General features: G+C 62.1%; 1 protein-coding gene across 1 annotated transcript; it reads right to left on the minus strand.

Annotated features, from left to right (window-relative positions):
- Nucleotides 1–2,928: 2,928 nt before the first annotated feature.
- NPEPL1 (aminopeptidase like 1) lies at nucleotides 2,929–19,869 on the minus strand. Its single transcript, XM_072735515.1, has 12 exons — nucleotides 19,622–19,869; nucleotides 19,205–19,390; nucleotides 18,616–18,786; nucleotides 14,863–14,952; nucleotides 14,363–14,444; nucleotides 12,479–12,621; nucleotides 7,335–7,412; nucleotides 5,793–5,893; nucleotides 5,205–5,328; nucleotides 4,775–4,951; nucleotides 4,192–4,302; nucleotides 2,929–3,668 (listed from the first exon to the last, which is right to left on the minus strand). The coding sequence occupies exons 1-12, from the start codon at nucleotides 19,769–19,771 to the stop codon at nucleotides 3,510–3,512; spliced, it is 1,572 nt and encodes a 523-aa protein (XP_072591616.1). The 5' UTR covers nucleotides 19,772–19,869; the 3' UTR covers nucleotides 2,929–3,509.
- Nucleotides 19,870–19,940: the final 71 nt, after the last annotated feature.

The following is a 19,940-nucleotide window of genomic DNA, read 5'->3' on the forward strand; positions in this document are numbered from 1 at the left end:
GGGGCGTGGGGTGCGGGGCCGCTCCGCTCGCTCCAGGATGACAATGCCTCACATGTGCGTGGGGCCTGGTACTTTTCCAAGGGCTTTTAAATGCATTATCTTGTTGGCTCATTTGAGGCAAGGACTCAGAAGCAGACTGGAAAACAAGTGATTTACTGAATTCCGAGTGGAGAGGAAGCCGAATGCAACGTGTGTGTGTGTTTTTGCTGAATTTCAAACCAAAACAACCTTTTGTTAAAGAACAAACAAATAAACAAAAATGCTGAGCACCAATTCACCAGGGAACACAGTCTGAACAGAGGTTCTGGGCAGAGAATCACGCAGCAAATCTGAGTGCAGCGAACATGTGCTGGGGGAGGGGCTGCTGGGGCCCCGGAGGTGCTCCCAAGGGCCCCCCGAGAGCTGTGAGGGGGCATCCAGCGTGCACCGGGACAAGGCTGGTGCTGCCAGGCGACTGCAAACACGGGGTCCTCGGGGAGGGAGCCGGGGGGAGCCCCAGGGGAGGCCCTGCACAGGGCGAGAGGAGGGGGTGCATTTGGGGCCTCCGGCCATGCTGAGCCTGGGGGACACTGCGCTGCCTACAGGGGCAGCACCGGAAGGTCCTGGGGCCCCATCAGCGCCACTGGGAGCAGCACGGGAGCCGTGAGGGGCGGTGGGACGTCCTGAACCGACTGAATGGTCAGCATTCCCCGAATGGGGTGATTTCATCGGGTTTGAATTGCTTCTTTGAAATAAGTCCATTCCCCTGATTTTGGGAGGCACAAAAATGAGAAGTGACAGCTGGAAATGTGTGCGGGTGTTTGGGGGTTGGGCAGGTCCATGACCCAGGCCAGGCGGGAGGTGCAGTTGCTCTATGGGCCACGCTCCCCGAGCCCTGACTGGGGGACCCCCGTCCTGCGGGCACAAGGTCCCCCTGAAGGCCTGTGGTTTCTCCCCGCTGGAGGCCGACTTCCCGAGGCCAGCTGCTCGGGGAGCGGGGCGTGGGTGGACGGACAGACAGCCTGGCTCTGGCCTGGGCTCCGCGGCCCTAAGAACCGCCCCGAGCGCTGGGGTTTTCAGACCTTCCTGGGCTCTGCCCGCCGGCTCCCCAGAACTGTCCTGGGAGGGAGAGGGAGCTGGAGGCCTGTGCAGCCGGCGCCCTGGAAACCCGCCGGCTTCCAGGCATGCAGGGCACAAGCAGGCCGGGCCTCGGCGCTGCCACAGAGGACGGTGCCACCCGCCTGCCGAGCCTGGGGGAAGCCGGGAATCCTCTTGGCCACTGCTGTCCTCTCCCCGAAAGAGGCATCTCCAGCGACGCACGCCTGCAGGGCGACCTGGGACCTTGCTCCAGTCCAAGCAGGCGCCGGGGTCCCCCAGGCCCACCCGAAGGAGGCTTCGGCCGCCAGGGCCCCTGCTTGCTCCTCCGCCCCCGGCCCCCAGCGGCGTGGGGCTGCGGCCTCCTGTCCCAGGGGGCTGCTGAGGCCGGCGGGGCACCCACCTCCACAGGCCGAGTCCACCATCCTGGGTGTGCGGGGCTCCGCACCCACCTCCTCGGGACCACGAGCTGGGCAAGCTGCACCCTGCGCCCACCGACCTTGTGCCGCTTGCTGGAAACCACGATCAAGGGGACCCGCCGGCGCCCACCTGTCCCCCCAGCGCCGGCCGCCCCTGACCCTGCTGCTGGGGCTCCGGTGTGGCTCGGGGAAGCGGCCGCCCCGTCTTCGAGCCCTTTGGCCCTGGGCAAAGCGAGGCCTTTGGCTCACCCCCCACGGTCCCCCTGACGCCCGGCGTGCAGGCCGGCCCGAAAGCCTGCAGCTGGTCCCCAGCTGGGTCCCCGGCCCTGGGGCTGCCTTTGTGCCTGCACAAGGGAGACTCAGTTCATCCCCTGCTCCTTGACCCTGCATCCTGCAGCCCCCTGGTGGGGGGAGCCGACAGTGCCAGCTGCCCGGAGAGGGAGAGGGAGAGGGAGCCAGACCACCTCGGTGACCTCCGCCTCCTCCAGGGCGGCTGGGGAAGCTGGAGAGAGCTGCCTAGTGCAAGGCCATTAAGCAGGCTAATGAACCGTGAAGGCTCCTGGCCCCTCCGGCCCCCCACGGTGCCTCCCCTCGGCTCACAGAGCCCGCTGCCCACCTACCACCTTGTGACTGCTATTATTGTCACTTAGCGTGTCGGGCCATGGTTTTCCCAGACAGGGCCGGGGCCTCGGAGCTGCTCCTTGCCTTTTCCGGGCCCAGCCAGCACCGCGCGCGGCAGGCAGTTAATAAATATTTGTGTGGGATCGAGCCCACAAAGTCACCTTGATTTCCAGAGCTGGGGAAGGGACTTGGGAGTCTGGGGACCCTTGAGCAGGGGGGAGGCGGTCAGTGGGCCAGGGCACAGCCGGGTGACTCGCGTCCCGCAGCCGTGGTCTCCACCTCCCTCCCAGCGGAGGCGGTGCCCGATCCCCCACACCTTCCTCTCCGTCCAGGCAGCCCACCGGGATGGAGCAGCACAGGGGGAAGCTGGCTCCCAGGTGCCCTGAGGCCTGCCTCACGTGCCACACGCACACCCGGGAGGGGAGTCTCCGGAATCCGTGTCCTTCAGCACTGAGGCTGTGCCAGGGGGCCTCGACACGCCTGACTCCATACAGCACCGGCCCCCTGACCAGCTCAGGGGGGAGCACACCACAGGGGCGCAGGAGAGCCCCCCAGACAGCCCCGGGGGCCTCCAGGGGGAGTCTGCTCCATAAAAGCTCAGAAAACCGACACAGCCTGGGCCAGGCAGCCACTGATGGAGACCCCGGCCCGCTCCGGCCCCCTCCCGGGCTCCAGCGCTCCCAGGAGCAACAGTGAGGTCACGCAGCCGCATCTCAATGCTGGACTCTGGTTTTCAAGAAGGTGCGAGTATCTGGAGCCTCAGAGCCATGGACAGGCCTCAGGGTGAGAGACAGAGGAGACGGAGGCAGAGGTGTGACGTGATACAGCTGTGTTTACTTCAACCTCCAGGGAATCCTAAGGGCCCAGAGACTCCCCTTGTGCTGTAAGATTGTGTCCCTGAAACAAGTCACCTCCAGCCTTCCAGAGGGGTGGGCTGCCTGGAGGCAGTGGCAGCCCTGGCTGGAGCACGGGCCTGGGCTCTCTAGAATGTGGGTGCCATGGGCAGGGTCTGGGGCCAAAGACAAAGCCATGGGCACCCACCGTGTGTACTGAGCAGGGGCAGGAGGCCCAAAGGGCCACCCATGCCTCCAGGAGCCTCCGCAGGAGGGAGCAGAGTCTGTAGAGGCTCACGGAGAGGCTGGAAGATCACTGGAACAGCAGCAAGCCATAGTGCTCCCCACCCAGCAAGCTGAAGTGCTCCCCACCCATCCCAGGCCATCCTCCAGACCCTAAGCTCTCTTCTACGACAGAAGGAGCTGTTTCTACCACTGTGACAACTACAAATAAAAACAAACCAAAGCCTATCTTAAGATATAATCTTCCAATTGCTTAAAATTAATCAGTGCAAAGTGAGGTAAAGAGCCTTGTGTCACAGGGGGCCGGGGAGTGCCGGCCTCACACGAGCCTGCGCCTCTTGGAGTCCCTCTCCACGTCCCCCTCCTGGGCATCCACTTCGCAGCCGAGTGGGGACACCAGGTTCAGCAGAGGGTCCTCAGAGGCCCGGCCGAAGAGCGCCAGCAGGAGGGCGACACCGAAGCCCGTGGCGCGCTCACCCTGGGGATGGAGGACAGGCTGGAGACCCTCTGGCAGGCTGAGCCCGGCCTCGTCGGTGAGCCCAGCTCTGCGGGAAGAGGCTCCCAGTCCAGGGTGAAGGCGCACACCCCCCACTTACCCTATGGCCTCCCTCCTGCTCTCCTGTCACTCCCAGGACCCAGTGGGGGACAGGGTGGTGGGATGGCTCCGGGCATGCTGGCCCCAACCCCCAGGTCTTCTTGGGTGGGACAGGGTGAGCTGAGGGCCCTGGGCCTCCAGCTGAGGATAGGCTGGCTAGAGAGGGGCCGCCACAGCAGCCACTCTGTTTCCAGGGACGAGGAGACCAGAGGCTGGGGCGCAGCTGGCCGGAGGTCAGGCCACAGGCAGTGCGACCCCAACACAGAACCTTCTGAGAGCCCAGCCTGGAGCCAGAAAGGGGTTCTGAATGCATGTGGGAGTGGGAGCAGCCAGGGCAGCGTGTGGGGTGTGCAGGGGCATCCGGGCAGGTGGGGGAGAAGGGCATGGGGGAGGGGCCTGGACTCACGGCGTGCACTGGAGCGGCGATGTCCAGGTGGACCCAGACCCCAGGCCAGTCAAAGCCAATGTGTGAGGCGATGAAGAGCCCAGCACAGGAGCTAGGGCTGTTGTCCCGGTCCTGGGGGGACAGAGAACACATCGTGACCTTTCCGGCCCGGGCAGTCGGGGCATGGAGTGGGGGGTGCTCCGCCAAAGTGCATCTGGGGCTGCCTCTGCTTGGACCCGTGTGGATGCCACTATGCCCTCTCAGCCACCGCCCTCAGCCACGGCCTCCCCCCGGTGGCTGCAAGAAGGGTCCTGGGGGTGGGGGTCTACTGCCAGGACACTGCAGAGAGGGACCCCAAGGACCTCGCACATGGGTTAAGGGGTCTGCCTTCACCTGGGGGCCACTGGAGCCAGCGAGGCAGCCGACCCAGAGAGGGGGCACTCCTGGCCCTGGTCACCCTGGATGCGCCGGCAGGGCGACCAGCGAGAGACCCGTCCCCGCTCCGGGGGCTTCCACCCTGAGCATGGATCTGGGGTGCCCCGCTGTGTCTGGGGTTCCCCGGGCTCCCCCAGGCCGGGGCTCGGCGGGCGCCCTGCGAACCTACCGCCACCGAGTTCTTCATGTCGGCCACGGCCGAGGTGAACTCGCTGAAGTGCAGCTCGGGGCAGTAGACCAGGGGATGCACCAGGTCCCCGCACCTCCGCCCGGCCTTCACGCAGGCCGCCTCCCACTCGGCGCTGTTGGTGAGCACGGCGGCGTGGTACTTGCCGGTGGCGATGCCCTGGCAGGGGGGGTGGGGCGCAGGCAGGAGGCGGGTGAGAAGCAGAGCAAGCAACCAGAGCGTGAGCGGCCCCCCGGGGGACGGCGCCCCTCGGCTGCCCGGTGCTGGGACCAAGCCCCCCAGCTCTGCACCCCAGCGCGCCGGGCACCAGGGACTCGGGGCACCCCGGCCTCCTCAGCCTCATCGGCCAGGCCTCCTGGGTTAGGACAGCTGCAGCTCCGCCCCTGGGGTCCCTGGGGTCCCGGCGGCCCACCTGAGCCCCGGTCAGCGTGGCCATGTCCAGGATGATGTCGGCGCCCAGGTCCTTGCAGGCGTAGGACACACCGTCTGCCAGCACCAGTCTGCCCTCCGCGTCGGTGTTGTTGATTTCCACGGTCCTGGGCGCAGCAGAGACCCCGGCTCAGGGACCCTGCTGCCTGGGGCACTGCGGGGGAGGCCCTGGGAACCCGGGAGCCTCCACTCACCCCTCCCCCACTGTCCTCCCCCAGGAGCCAGGGAAAGCCACCCAGCCCCCGGCGCCTCAGTTTCTTCGTCTGCAGGATGGGAGAGTAAGGCTGTGCGGGTGGCATAGACGGCGCTGGGCCAGCCCTTGCCCACAAGGCCAGATGCTGGGTAAATGCAAAAGGAGAGGCACATCTCGGGGTCACCCTGGGGACCAGCAACCCTGGATGGGGAGGTGAGTGGACTCTCCTACTGTGAGCCCAGGTCACCTGCTCCTGGGCTGCACCTGCGCCCTTCTAGGGGTGTCCTTCGGCAGCCAAGAAGGAGCTGGGCAGCCCTGACAGGGAGAGGGCCCCCCTGCGAGCTGTGGCAGGGCCAGTGGCGAGGGGAGCAGCCTTACTTCCCCGAGTACAGCAGGTGGATGTCGTCAGGCCTCGTAGCGTTGGGACCCACAGAGTTCTCCGCCAAGCAGAACACGGCGTGGAGGTTGTCTTTGAAACCCTGGAGGGAACAGGGGCAGAGGGAACAGAGGCTGGCCGCGCATGGGGGAGGGAGGACGGGCCGGAGTGCTCCACGCCCCTGGGCAGACGGAGGCCCGGGGGGCAGAGAGCAGACTCCCCACGGTGGGGGGCCGTGCCTCCTCCAGCAGAGCCCCCACGATGCAGCAATGAGCCAGGGGTGGGGCTGGGCTCCCCGCTGCAATCCTGGCTCTACCACCCGGCTGGGCGTGAGCCGGGCTGGAAGCTCAGCCCCTGCGGCCCGTCCACAAAGCGTGGTCAGCGGTCAGTGTCCCCGCGGCACAAACCCCCGAGCTGCGCACGGCCGCACCAAAGCAAGCCAGACTCAAGCAGAGGCGTGGGGGCTGGGGACAGCTTGCCTCACAGAAATTTAGGCCCGAGGTTAGGGGTCTGATGCCAAATACGACGTTTGTACGCTGAGAAGTGTGCAGAAGGCAGGCTGAGGCAGGTTCTGCCGTCCAGGGGTCCTGAGCCCGCCCCTGGGGGGTCCCACGTGCTGTCCCTGCCGGTCCTCTGCTCCCGGACACCAGCCCTTAACTGGGACGCGTCTCCTCTGGGCACCAGGCATGCCAGGCCCCCTCCCGCGCCCTCCAGCCTTACAGACAGCTCCGTCAGACACGGCGGCGTTCCCTGCCGCAGGTGCCCCTAACGCCACAGGTGCAGTCCTTCACCTGCTCCCAGGCACTGCCCCACTCGGGTTCTAGCAGCGGTGCTCGCTCTCACCCGAGGCGGTAGTCACAGTGCTGCCTGCCCCGCAGCGACCTGCTGCTTCCATCCCTCCTCTGCAGCGGGCAAGGGTAGGGGGCTCTCCAGAAACAGCGCTCCCTCCCCTACTTATTCATTCGACGCTTGGTTCGTACTTAGGGATGTACAGGTTCTTAGTTTAAGTTATAAGCCATCACCATTATTTATTTTATTTTGTGGCTCACATCAAGGCCTACAGAATTTGGAGTTAAGAGTGGGGCCTCTAGGCCGTGGCCTTTGGGGGGTAGGGGACCCTCAGCACCCCGCTACGGCACCCTTGGAGTCCTGAGACCATTCGAGGCCACCAGCTGATGAAGCCGTGCTAGCTGCCAAGTGGCTCCCTATGAACAGGGAGTCCGAGCCCTGAGCATTCTACATGCTGGGGCGCTTCCCAGACAGCCCGTCCAGATGCCAAGACAGACCTGGCCACTCAAGAAGAGGTGCTACTTTCAGGAGAGGTGACACCCCCAGGAGAGGTGACACTCAGGTAGTGGAGCCCTGGCGACAGGCAGGCAGCTCTGGGAGCCCTGGGTGCCCAATGTGACAGTGCAGAGGTGGGGGAGAAGCACGGAGCCAGGGGTCGTAGGAGCACCTGGGCAGGGACCTGGGGGAGGAGGGTGGACAGCTCACACCAGGGAGCCCCCCTCCGGGAGGACTGCAGAGGGCAGGGCTGCACTCACCTGCTTGATGGCAGCTCTGAAGGCCCCCAGGACGGCCGCGGCACCCCCGCAGTCCCTCTTCATCCCAGGCATGGTGGTCTGGAAGGGGCACAAAGAGCGTGAGTGGATGTTGACCTGCGGGGCCCGCTGCCAGGTGCCCACAGCACACACAGAACCCAAGAAACTCCCACTGGTCAAGTGGCTGTTGCAATGGGACAGAATGGCCCAGAAGCAATGGGACAGAATAGCCAAAGGCGATGGGATCTTTTTGCTGGAGCAGAGCTTTGGGGGTTACCTGATGAACCAGAGGTGGGAGGGGATGGGGACCCGGGGCGCTGTGGCCTGGCTCCCACGACACTGCCACCCTGGCCCGTCTCCGGGGCTGCCAAGGACCCCTGGGGTCTGTCTGCATCGGCCCTCTGTGCCCCTGTGCCCAGCCTCCCTCCCTGACGCCACCACCGAGGCGGCCGTTCTGCAGCACCCCACCCTGCCCTGGCTACCAGCCGCCCGGGGAGCGGGCCCCGCAACCTGCCGCCACCTGGCCTCAGCGACCCCTTCGGCCTCAGCTCTCTCTGCTCCTGGCGTCACTGCCTCAAACAACCCGCCGGGGTTCACGTGAACCCTTCCCCAATGTCGCTGTCGCGTCCCCATGCCACCCCACCGCCCGCCCCGTCGCTGTCTAATGAGGGCCGTGAGTGGCGCAGGCTCCCTCCCGCCGCAGCGGGAACTGTGATTTTCTACAAACCGGTTGAGAGTGGTTACACATTTTTACATTTTATAGGTTCCCAGCTCTAATTGACAAGTTCATACTTTAAATTAACAACAGGTCATCGGATGTAGGATTTGGGTTTGAAATGTACGGAGTGATTTTTTTTTGAACCCTTATCGGATTACACGAGCCTCAAGTTTTAATGGAAAGTATTTTTAGACATAAACCGAGCTGCTTTTACAATTAAGTTGAGTGAAAATGACCCAGCTCGCACTATTGAAAATAAGCTGTCTCTTTGACCTAATCGGCGAGAAAGCACAGAATTGTTTAAATGGAAAAACGGGGCCTCAGATCTGGAATCAAACCACTCGCAAAACGGCCCCTACGGAGTAGCTCAAGGCGGCCACTGAAATTGTGTCTGCCTGTCACCCGGGCGGCCTCCCAACCAGACAGGACAAGCGCCAAACTGCAAATGTAACTCAATTGACTGTGTGAGCTTTGCAGACTGCCCCCCGCACCCCCCCCCCCCCCAGGTTGCTCCTGTGTTTATGAAAGACACGATTTCCGGAGTCACTCGAAGACGTCACCTCCCGTTTCAGGGGGTTGACACCCGCCCGACACAGCAGAGCAATGGTGGGCCGCAGCCACGGCGGGGACGGTCCCTGGCCTCGCCTCTGCTCTCCAGGGAAGTAAAGCACCGCGACCCCACCGGAGTCTCCTCGCTGAAGCAGGAGAATCACCAACCGTTCGAAAGCTCAAGCGCCGGACGAAGGTGTTTTCAATATTGTGTGTGATGGAGGGGAAGGTTCGCACACAGCGTCCCCCGCTGTCCCCAGGTGCTGGCCGGGTGCGTAGAGCGGGAGCCTGGGACTCCACAGCACCGTCGTTACTTCAAACAACAACTGCCACGCGATGGGTTACTGGGACTCGGGTACCTAACTGATGTGTCCTCAAGAAGAGCAAAGTGAACCTCTCCCTTCAGGAGAACCGCTGGCTGTCACTGTGCCAGTGGTAACATTTGAGCTTTCAAGCAAACAAACAAAAAAATCACAACCTTGAAAAACCTGTATGTGCGTCCGTGACAGCTTCTTAATAGCGATTTTTAAAATGAGGTGGATGGTGGTACCCAGCGTGACTTCCAAAAATTATCCCACGTTGGGCCAAAATGTGGAGGTTCCACAGAGCTCCGGGAACCACGTCTTCTGAAGGACCCGTGCGTATTACGAAATCATGTATTCAAAGCTCAAGGTAGGCCCTCGACGCTAGGGTAACCGTACAGACTCACTGTTGGTTTCTGGCCCACACGATCACTCGCCTTTCAGAGCTACCCACTTGTCGAGTTTTGGTGTAATAGCAAAGAAGAATGTCCTTCGTGATCTGTAAAGGGCACCAAAACATTTCTCCCTTTTCCAACTACAAAGTGAATGAGGCCAGATTTTCTTTTTCTATTTCGACTAAGACAACATATCACAACAGACTAAACAGAGAGGCAGACACACGACCACAGCTCTCTCCTATTAAGGCGGATGTGCGAGAGAGATTGGCAAAATGTAAAACAATGCCACTCTTCTCAAGAACTTCTTTTTGTTTTGGAAAATCTAGTTAATTTTCATGAAATTGTCTTACTGACATTAAAGTGCAATGGATTTATACGGTTGTTTTGCAATAAATTACTACATATCTTTCCCAGTCTTAATTTCTAATATGGTAAACATCAATAGACATCATTCTTATGAAAAAAAAAATCTCCTTGGGATCAATGCTTTCTTAAGAGAGGAAGGGGTCCTGAGATTAACACATCTGAGACCTGCGTTCACATTGACTCTGGTTTGGCTTCGACGGCTTTGGACATGGAGCGGCGGCTCGTCCTCCACAACTGGATCGGGTGCCCTCCCCCCACAGCAAAATGAGTAACTCCCAGGAGCCTCCGCTTCTCACACTGGCCCTCCGACAAGCCAGCAGCCCACACAAGCATCGGACCCTAGGAGGAAGGAGCTTACAATTCTACCCACCAGCACTCAGGTGCCTCCAGGGCAAGAGAGAGAGGGGTGGCCCCGTGGATGAGAGAGGGCTGCCAGGACCAGGTGCAGCTAGAGGGGGCGCACTGTCTGTGGAGGGTCTGAGAACTAAATACAAATACGTTTTGTAAAAAAAAAAAAAAAAAAAATCAACTAAAAGTCAGCCGCTGTCATTGGTGGCAAAATGGTTCTCTTGAAAAATCTGCTGGAGTGAGTTCTAATCAGATAGGAGGTTCAAACCCGGCTGTTCTAATTACTTATCCTTCACCAGGTACCCAGCTGGCCCCACAGGCACAGGCTCCTCCCGGCAGGGAATGGAATCGGAGCCACGTCCACGGTGCCTGCGATGCCACACTTCTGCCTCTAGCAGTGGACTCCCAGCAAACGCACGGGTGCGGGGAGCCCGGGACTCTCAGCTTCCCCCCGTCTACGGGAGCTACTGGACTCGGGTTTAACACTTCGGTACTCCACAGACCTGTGAAGGCCGCTGGACTCAGGCTCAAAGAGCCGAAGACACGGAGGGGATCAGGATCTCTGGCGTTTCTCGGGAAATGCCAGCCTCTGCCAACCGATCCTGATGGGAAAGCCTTCTCCTGGGTGTCTGTGTCCTGACTGCTTCAGGCAATAGAAACTCTGCAAAATTAAAACTGATCGGGTTGTGGGACCAACCACGAGTGCAGACGGACGGACACATCTGGTACCTCTGCCCACGTAGTGAATGTCAAGATGCGGAAAAGATCAGTTTTGATAAAGTCAGTGACAAATCTGCAGAAGCGACAGGCCTGAAAACAGAAACTTGGAACGCTAACATCCGTTTTACCACAATGGACCAGTAGGGAGGCATAAGTTCTTTCCATCCCCAACATCACAGTAACATTAATTAAAAGTGTCCAAAAAAAAAGTGTCCACCCGGTGCTGTTTTATGTGCACTGTAATACTTATATATTCATTTACTTATTTATTTTAAAGATTTTGCTTTTAAGTCATCTCTCCACCCAACATGAGGCTCGAACTCACGGCCCCAAGATCAAGAGTCACACACTCCACTGACCGAGCCAGTCAGGAGTCCTTGTGATATTTATTTTAATTTTTTACCGGCATGATAATATGTATGGAATTCAACAAGGGTGAATTCACTATTGGTGTTTGCTTCTTTACACCTTTATTATCGGATCATTTCCTGATTAGTCCTGAAAAGACTAATTGCTTACGGGGTTGGGGGGGGGGGCGGCCGGGAGGGACGTTAAACAAAAGACCATCCACTCTAGGTACCAAACACACTCGGCTAATGGTGCAAGTGGTCGCACACAATCTCTCCCTCAAATAGCGACTGACACTGCGGTTCAGGTCAGAAAGTGCTAGAACCGCAGCGAGCCAGACCGTGCGGGCTGCGTCCGTGGGGCGGCGCCTCTCAGCTCCCACGGGCTGCCGCCAGATACCCTGAGTTTCCAGAAGGTCAGACAGCCAGTCTTCTGTGAGCATTGTTCCTGTTTTTAAAATATTGGTAAGTAATTCAGATTACAGACCAGCCCTGGGGCCAACAGGACACATCTGTGAGCACGCGGGCTGCCAACCCTCGATGTGAGCTTGGCTTGTCCTCTCTCTTCTAGAGCTTTCTCTCTGGGAAGGCTGCCCCTCTTCTCCCAGGTCTCCAGGGGCACGGATTTCACATGTCTGCTCCTTCCCGGGCCTTCTGGGTCCTGGCACCACAGAGCCCAGGCCAGGCCCGGTGCCCAGGAGTTGCTCAACCCGAGTGTGTGACATGAGCAGATGAAGACGTGTCCCTCCTCCCCTTCCTGGTGCCACCTTGGCTCCCGACGTACAGCAGGCCCGAATGTGCCGGGCGTGGAGGCGGGCAGGTGCAGCCGCAGCCGGGGTCCGTGGGGGCCCAGCCTCCCGACGTGATTGGACCTAGAGGCTCCATAGGAGAGACCCCTGTGGCCGCGCCTCCTGGGAACACGGGCGGGCGGCTTGCGTGTGGGCCCACGGCCCTCGGCCTTCACGGGGCGGCCTGCTCGCCAGGCTGGCTCGTGCACACCGCGCCAAGCTTTCTGTCCTTGCAAACCCCAACGGTCGTGGGGACAGTGGGCACCACCCGCACCCTTCTCTTCAGACAGGACCACCGATTCCCTAAACCTTGCCTCGGTAGGCTTGTTTTCCAGCCTTTTAATCCTGACTGTGGCTTTTCTCTGGATCCTGTCCAGACTCTTTGTTCCCAGACCCCTGCGTGGAGTGTGGACACAAAACTGTCTCCCCCTGGGAAGCGGGATCAGCCCTGCTGACTCTCCTGAACCTGGCTGCCCGGAGGCACGCCCCAGTGCCAAGGTCCCAGAAAATTTGCTCGCTGTCTTCCTCTGGCGCCTCTGAGACTAACAAGGCCACCCTGAGCCCTCCCTGCCCCTGGACCTGCCCAAGCACTGGGCCCCCCAGCACCTCACCTTCCCTTTGATGCTGAGACCCCCGGTGTCATAGACGATCCCTTTGCCCACCCATGCAATGGTCTGGGTGGCTCCTTCTGGGGTGTGGCTGAGGACGGCCAGCGCGGGGGGGTGGAGGGCAGCTTTGCCAACACCATAGATACCTACAGAAAGCACAGGGGGAGGGTCAGTTGGACTCAGGCTGAACTGAGCGGAGAACCCCCAGCAGCCCCCCGGAACCAACAGCTCTCCCCCCGCCCCCAAAATATCCACTGGCGTGTGAATATTTCTCCTGGAGAGTGTGCAGCCCAAGCCCGAGCTCCCTGCTCCCTCTCCTGCCCCCTGGCCAGCGTGGGATCGGGGAATGCAAATCAGTTCCAATGCTCTGGGACTGCGAACGAATTCTATGCAAAGTATCGTTAAGCAAGAAAACCCGCTGAGAAAAAAAAAAAAGCAAAACAAAACTGTATCATTCCCAGAAAGAATTGAACAGGATTGCAGAATGAAATGATTTTTGGATAATGCTTCAAGGCCACTCCAGCCCACGCTCGTTTTCCCCTCCCGGAGCCCTCCGTGCACTCAGAGCCGCACCCCCCTTTCCGAGCCCGCTCCCCCACTGCCTTGCCGTTGGGTTCATGGGCCCCATCTTCTCAAGAAAGCCTCTTGTGGGCAGAGACCATGCCTCAAGGTCCCCCAGTAACCGAAATGAAGAATCACGAAAATCAGGATGAGAACCGATAATGGCCGCCCGACAGACGCCCCATCCTGCAAGACCCGCTGCCAACGCCATGTCCTCTGTGAAGATTTCCCTGACGCGAGTAGCCTGTCCCTCCACGTGTTGGTGCCTTACATGTTCCTTGGCAGGTCCTCTAGGAGAGTCCCCACAGATCCCCGCCTCTGCGCCTTCTGGAACATGTGGATCCCTTCTCCCCAAGTGTGGACGGAACCTTAGGTCTCACTTCCCGACATGTTAGAAGTGCTGAGCTCCTACTTCCAAGATTAGTTTGCAAACAAAGACCTTGCCTCCCTCTTGCCTGCTCACTCTTCCTCTCTTCCTCACCCAGAAACCTTGCTTCGAGCGAAGCGGCGGCTACCTGTGAGCTGCTCACGGAGAGGCCCACGTGACAAGGAATGGCCAGCATGGCCCCAAGGCCTGGTGACAACACTGTGAGTGAGACTGGCTGGGACCACATCACCAGCCCCAGTCGAGCCTTCAGATGACAGCTGACCTGATCAACACATCGTTCTCCACCTGGGAGAGAACCCAGGCCCAGGACCCAGCCCAGCCATGCCCGATGCCCCTCACACAGGACTGTGTGTTGCCTTCAGTCACTTCCTTCTGGAGTAAGTTGTTGGGCAGCCATGGATAAGGAATACGGTGACCACCCCAGCAGGACTGAAAGTGCCTTATCCTACTTGTCACCATACCTCCAGTGCCTGGGGGGGCAGGGAGGATGGGCCTGGTCAACAGGAAAGGCCCTCTGAGGAGGTGGCTTCGACCCGAGACATACAGGATGAGATGGCCCCGCTGTGAAAGTATCTCAGGAAGTGACTCCAGGGAAAGGGAGCTGTAATGATGAGGCCCTGATGTGAACGTGGGCTTGTGTAATCAAGGAGCAGAAAGGTCCCGCTGAGTTGGCCCAGCGAGCCAGGACAACAGCCCTTGCGGACAGGGAGTGGGCCGGAGAAGGACTTGGACACGGCAGCTTCCAGAATCTGAATCAGTGCCTCCTTTCTCCCCTAGAGATGGTCTGCTTCCCAAGGTCTGGCCTTGGGGTTGGACACAGGCTGGCTCCTTTCAAGGGAAGCCTGAGGCAACACAGCATGTGACCCACTGCCACCCTGCCACCCCCAGCACCCAGGACCAGCCCCAGGCCACGGCCCACAAGGCCTAGCCTGACCCACCTCCAAATCCTCTGGTTTTCAGCTCCTCGTCCCGGATGATAGTTGGGGTGATCCCCAGATCTTTTCCAACTTTCTTAATCTCCTGGACACGTTCGTGGAAAAAACAACATAAAAGACACGTGAAGATGGCTTAAATTAAGGCAAGGCTGAGGCTCCGGGCCAGGGATGAGCCGACGCCTGCGTGGCGGAGAGGAGTGGGCTCGGAAGCCAGGGCCTCAAGTCTCTCAGCTTTGAGCACGATGAAATCCAGGACAGAAGGTTCACCCTCCAAACTACAATTTCCTGCAGATCATGGCTGCAGGCCTGCAGAGAGGCTTTGGGGAGGAGGCTCTGTCCCCCCTCCACCCTCAGCAGAGGCCGGGGGGCCCCTCGCAGCTGAGTGGACAGCAGGACCCTGCCCGCAGCAGCCCCGGGTGTCCCCGGTGCCCTCTGACTTCTGGGGGCTCTCCCACCGCCTCTCCCACCCTGGTCCCACCCTATGACTCCCTGGGGCCACGAACCTCGAGGAAGGTGTCTGTGTTCATCTCATTGCAAGGAGTGTCCACGATCCGGGCAGCCAGCCGCACGCCTTCTGTGGCGTTTGTTAAGCACTGGGGGGAAGAAACCAGAGGCATCACTGGGGACCTAGGACCAAGGAGGAAGAGCTGTCCCTCCCTGTCCATTCCCCCGGGGACCAAAGGCATCGGCAGCACATGCCACTGTGGGGAGGTTTCGGGGCTGCTGATGGGTCATCGAGGGGCAGGTCAGGGGGAAACCAGAGCCACGGTGCCTGTGACCCACCCCGCCATCTACGGAGAGTTCAACACAGCTCCACACCTCGCCTCCAGGTTACACAAAGATCCTTCGGCCTAGCATCCCCACCTGCTGTAAGTGGGGCCCCCCTTCCTTTCCAGGGCTCTCCTGCTGCTCACTCTGCTCATCCTGGTGGCAGGTGGTCCTCATACCTGGCCCTGAATGCATGCTGTGCGCTTCCACCTCGGGCTTCCCTTCCTCCCCTAGATGCCACGAACTCTCTTGGGGGAGGTGCTGTCCTTTGCTATGGGCTGAATGCCTGCACCGCCCCCCAACTCATATGTCGCCCCCCAACTCATGTCGGAGCCCTAAGCCCCAATGTGATGGAGGGTGGGGCCCACGGTGGGATTAGCGTCCTCATAGGAAGAGGGAGGGCACAGCCAGAAGGCCACCCCTGCAAACCAGGAAGGGATCCTCATCAGAGCCCACCCTGATCCCAGACGTCCAGCCTCTAGAACTGTGCAAAATAAAAGTTTGTTGGTGAAGCCACCCCATCTGCAGTGTTTTGCTGTGGCCGCCCCAGCTGACCGATGCGCCCTCCCTTCGCCTCTTGTCAAGATCCTAGCCACCCTTGGTGGCACTTAAAGGCCATGCCTTCTGGAAGCTTCCTCCCAAAGGAATAAACGTTCTCTTCGTCCTGTGCCCCTGGACCCGCTGGTCCCCCTTGTGGCCCTCTGGTCAGGGGGTAGCATTTTTCTCCTGTGGGAGTGTCACAGACTCTCTGCCCTTGTGTAGCTCGCACGCTGGCCCAGAGCCTAGAAGGGGACGGGGACCCGACCCCGTCCTGCACCCAGCCCTGGAGACGGACATATGTGCTCCAGCATAGGGGCCGCACAGGACCCCCCCGGCTGTCCTCCCCACCCCCCCCCGCCCCCACTTTCTGCAAAGAACCTCCGTCCTGCTTCTGCTTAGGCAAAAACCGCTCCTGGAGGTTCTTGGCCCTCTCGCTCGTCTCCGCCCAGCTGCTGCCCACGGCGCCCCGTCCGCACCCCGATGCCCGCCCCCACCCCCAGCTTCAGACACGGGGCGCGCCAGCCGCCTCTCCCAGCGCAGGAAAGACGCAGCATCCAGAGGGCAGAGCTGCGCAGGTGAGCGGAGGCGCCGACGGCGTGGGCATCGTCGCCTTCCCGGCACCCGGCGCCCCGTCCTCTGCGGCAGCCCGGCCACCTCCCAGGCCCGGCAGGATTGCTCCGAGAGCTTCTGCCCTCCCGAGGTAATTAAACCCCAAAGCCTCAAAGGCAGAGACACAGGACTTGACAGCTCGGATATGAGATGTGACCGTGTGGTCTCCGCCGCCTGCCAGCGGGCTCTCCTCTGGGAGGCCGAGGGTCTCTGTCTGTGGGCGTCGCAGAGACCGTGGCTCATCTGTGACGCAGCCCGTGGCTGTCTGGAAGTGCGTCAGTGCCCTAAGGCTCGTCTCTAAGGAGGCCCTCCGTGGGCTCAGAGCTCCAGAGGCAGCGCGGCCGGGCCAGAGCACGGCCAGCACCTGCGGGGGAGGCTGGGGGTGGCCAGGGAGGCTCCCGGGGACCCTCTGCCACCACGCAGCCTCATGGCCTTGGGGAAGAGCTTGTGCCTCATCGTATCCCAGGGTCGATCACTCATTCATTCATTCATTCATTCATTCATTCATTCCGTTCACGTTTTTATGAGCACCTACTGCATGCCAGGCTGCACACAAGACTCGGAGAATTCAAAGATGTCTAAGGTTCTCCAGTCCAGCCGAGAATCACAACACATCAGTCCATCTAACACTCCAGGGCAGGAGGGTATGAGAGACCGCATGGACCCGGGGGGAGGAGGCCCCCAGAATATGGAAAAGGCTACACAGGGTGGCCCATGTTCCAAGACAGACAGGAGAGCAGGCTGGCAGGTGGTGGGCCCCGTTAAGACCTGGCTCGGCCTCTGGCTGGCATGGGCCCGCTCAGTCACCAACGTCTCTGAGCCTCAGTCTGCTGAGCCCTACGACGGGAGGAATAGCAGGTCCCATCTCTGAGGACCAAGGGGCCGCCCGCATGTATGCCAGCGAAGAGCGGTGGTGGGAGGGGAAGTGGAGGGAGGGCACCTGGAAGCAGTGAGACCAGCGGGGCCTGTGGGGGGTGCGGGTGGGGGCTCCCCCAGGCCGCGGCGGCACCCAAGCAGAATGCACTGGCTGTGGGGGACAAGGAGACCCACCGACCCACCGGGCCTCGTCACATGGTGGGCCAACGCTGGGGCCACACACTGGGTCCTTGTCCCCGGAAGCTCCTGTCCCAGTGCAGGCCACAGAAGCTAAGCAAAGATGTGTCACATCAGTCGGGATGGCACCCAGCGGGCAGAGGGCCCGACCCCGAGGGAAGCCGTGTCAGCCCATGGCCAGCTCCCCCTGGAAGGACAGAAGCCAGATGGAGGCCAGGCAGGCCTGGAGCAGGAGGGGCCTGGAGAGGGAAGCTGAGGAGAATGGAGCCTGGAGAGGCCCCAGGCCCCGGGGTCTGCAGGGTCATGGCCCAGAACTCAAAAGGAATTCCCTGCAGCTAGAGGGCAGGGGTGGTCTTCGGCGCCTGTCGTTGGGATGGAGCCCAAAGGCCCTCCAAGAACCCAGAGAAGAGGAAGAGAGCCGGGAATGCCAGACTGCTCGGGAAAGGCGGCAGGCTGGAGGGGGCATGGGAAGGAGGCACGACTCTGGGGGGCTGGGGGGGGCCGGCCCTGCAAGGAGGGATGACAAATGTTCATGTCCAGCAGACAGGGCCCTTAAAACAATGTCAGGAAGTGGGGTGGAAACTCGATTTTGGTGGGCTGAGGGGGGAAAGGGGAGGTAAGACAGGCAAAGCAATTAGACCATGTTTTTTCAGAGTTTGGAGATCAGTGGAAGAAAAGAAAAGGAGCTGTTGCAAGATGGTAGACACGGAAGCGTGTCCTCTCCTGCTAGAGCAAAGAATCCAGGCGGAGGAGGCGGCGGGTGAGGGGTGCCGGCGGGACAGCAGTGCGGGGTGGGGTGGGAAGGGCAGCCGGGCCGGGAGGGTGGGGCCCCGGCCGTGGGGTCTGGGAGAGTCGCCAGGAAGGCACCCGATGTTGGGCCCACACCGGGACTTCTAACCCGGAATCCCCCCCCGCCCTTCTGGCCTCAAAAGGATTATTCTGAAGATCCAGTGAGTAACACATGTCAAAGTGCGCCGCAGAGGGAACCGTGGGTGACACATGTCAAAGTGCGCCGCAGAGGGAACCGTGGTCCCCGTGCCGGCAGGATGCTCCGATAAGCAGCAGCGTGCTGGGCGCGGGGCAGGTGCTCGGGAGCTCCTTGCTCTAAGGGCCTGCGGTCCTGCCCAGGGCCCGGCCTGGGTCTGGAAAGGCCTCCAGGGCCTCCTCGGGGACGCCACAGCACCGCCGGCCCGGCCTCCCCGGGAGGGCACAGCCCGGGCTCCCCGGCTCCCCTTCCAGCCGCCCCAGCTGGTGCGGGGACGCGGCGCGAGCTTGCAGACACCCACTTGCAGAGTGGACACCTCCACCGGCCCGTTGTCTTGTCCCACCAGGAAAAACTCTACCGTCACCGTCTTCTTCTCCGAGCGGCGCGAAGCCCCGGAGCGGTGGGTGAAGAGCGGGAAGGCCCGGGCCAGGGCGCAGGCGGAGGCGAAGGCGTCCGAGCGCTCGCACACCATCTGCGGCACAGAGAGGCGGCCGTGACCGGGGGAGGGGGAAGCCTGGGGAGCCCCCCCACCCTGCCCCGCAAAGTGGCCTTGGTGGGGACAGTTGGGGCAGCAGAGTCGCTGCGCGGGGCCTTCCCGGGGCCACCGTCTCCCCGCGGGAGAAGGCAAACGTGGGCCCGGGCCGTGGACTGCCTCCAAGACGGGAAGTGCCACGTGGAGGGGCGCGGGCGCGGGAAGTCTGGGTCTGGGTCTCAGGTCTGCCGCCAAAACTGATCCGGGGTAAATGGCCTGATGTCTGTGACCTCAGCGTCCCCGTCTGTAGGCAGGGCTGCCGCGTCCTGGGTCGGGGCCGCACGGCCTCCCCGGAGGGCCCGAGAGCCGGGGTGCCCGGCCCCGCGGGGGGCTGAGCAGGGCGGCCCCGGGCACTCACCAGAATGCACCGATGGGTCCCGGGGGGCAGGCAGGTCCGCACGAGCCGGGTGACGAAGTGGGCAGCCGAGGGGCTGTTGTGCCGGCTGAGCCTGGAGGGCAGGGCGGCCACGGTGGCATAGTTCAGGTAGAGGGGGCAGCTGTCCGTGGGGTTGGGGTTGAGCGTGCTTAGGGCCGCCTGCCAGAGCTGCGGGGAGACAAGAGCGGGCCCTTCACCGGGCGCACGCGGGGAGCCGGGCCCTGCACGAGGCCGAGGCCGCTCACGGCACCGCCCCGCCCGCCTGGGCCGAGGCCCTGGGCATGGGGCGGCCCGGCCCGGCCGGTGCCCCGGGGCGGCTTCCGGAGCTGGGCGGCTCCCCGCGGGGCGGCGGGGCCCTCGAGGGCAGGGGGCGGGGGCCTGGGCGCCGCGGCCGCTCACCTCCTCGGTGACCCGGGGCTGCAGCTTCCCGCGGACGTGGCTCCAGGGCACGCGGTGCAGGTGATGCAACTGCCCGAGCAGCAGCAGGGGCCGGCTCTGCGGGTCGGCGTCCCCCGCGCTCGCCTGGAACTGCAGCCCCACGTTCGCCATCTTCGCCGGCCCGCGCCCCCCCCCGCCGCCGCCCCCGCGCCCGCCCCCGCGCCCGCCCCCGTCCCGCTCCGCTGGGCTCCGCTGGGCTCCGCTCCGGCCGCCCCGGCGCCGCCCCGGCCCTGCCCGGCCGCCCCGGCCCCGCCTCCCCCGCCGCTCCGGGCCGCTCGCG

Source organism: Vulpes vulpes, chromosome 14, assembly GCF_048418805.1.
Source record: "Vulpes vulpes isolate BD-2025 chromosome 14, VulVul3, whole genome shotgun sequence".
Taxonomy (NCBI): Eukaryota; Metazoa; Chordata; class Mammalia; order Carnivora; family Canidae; genus Vulpes; species Vulpes vulpes.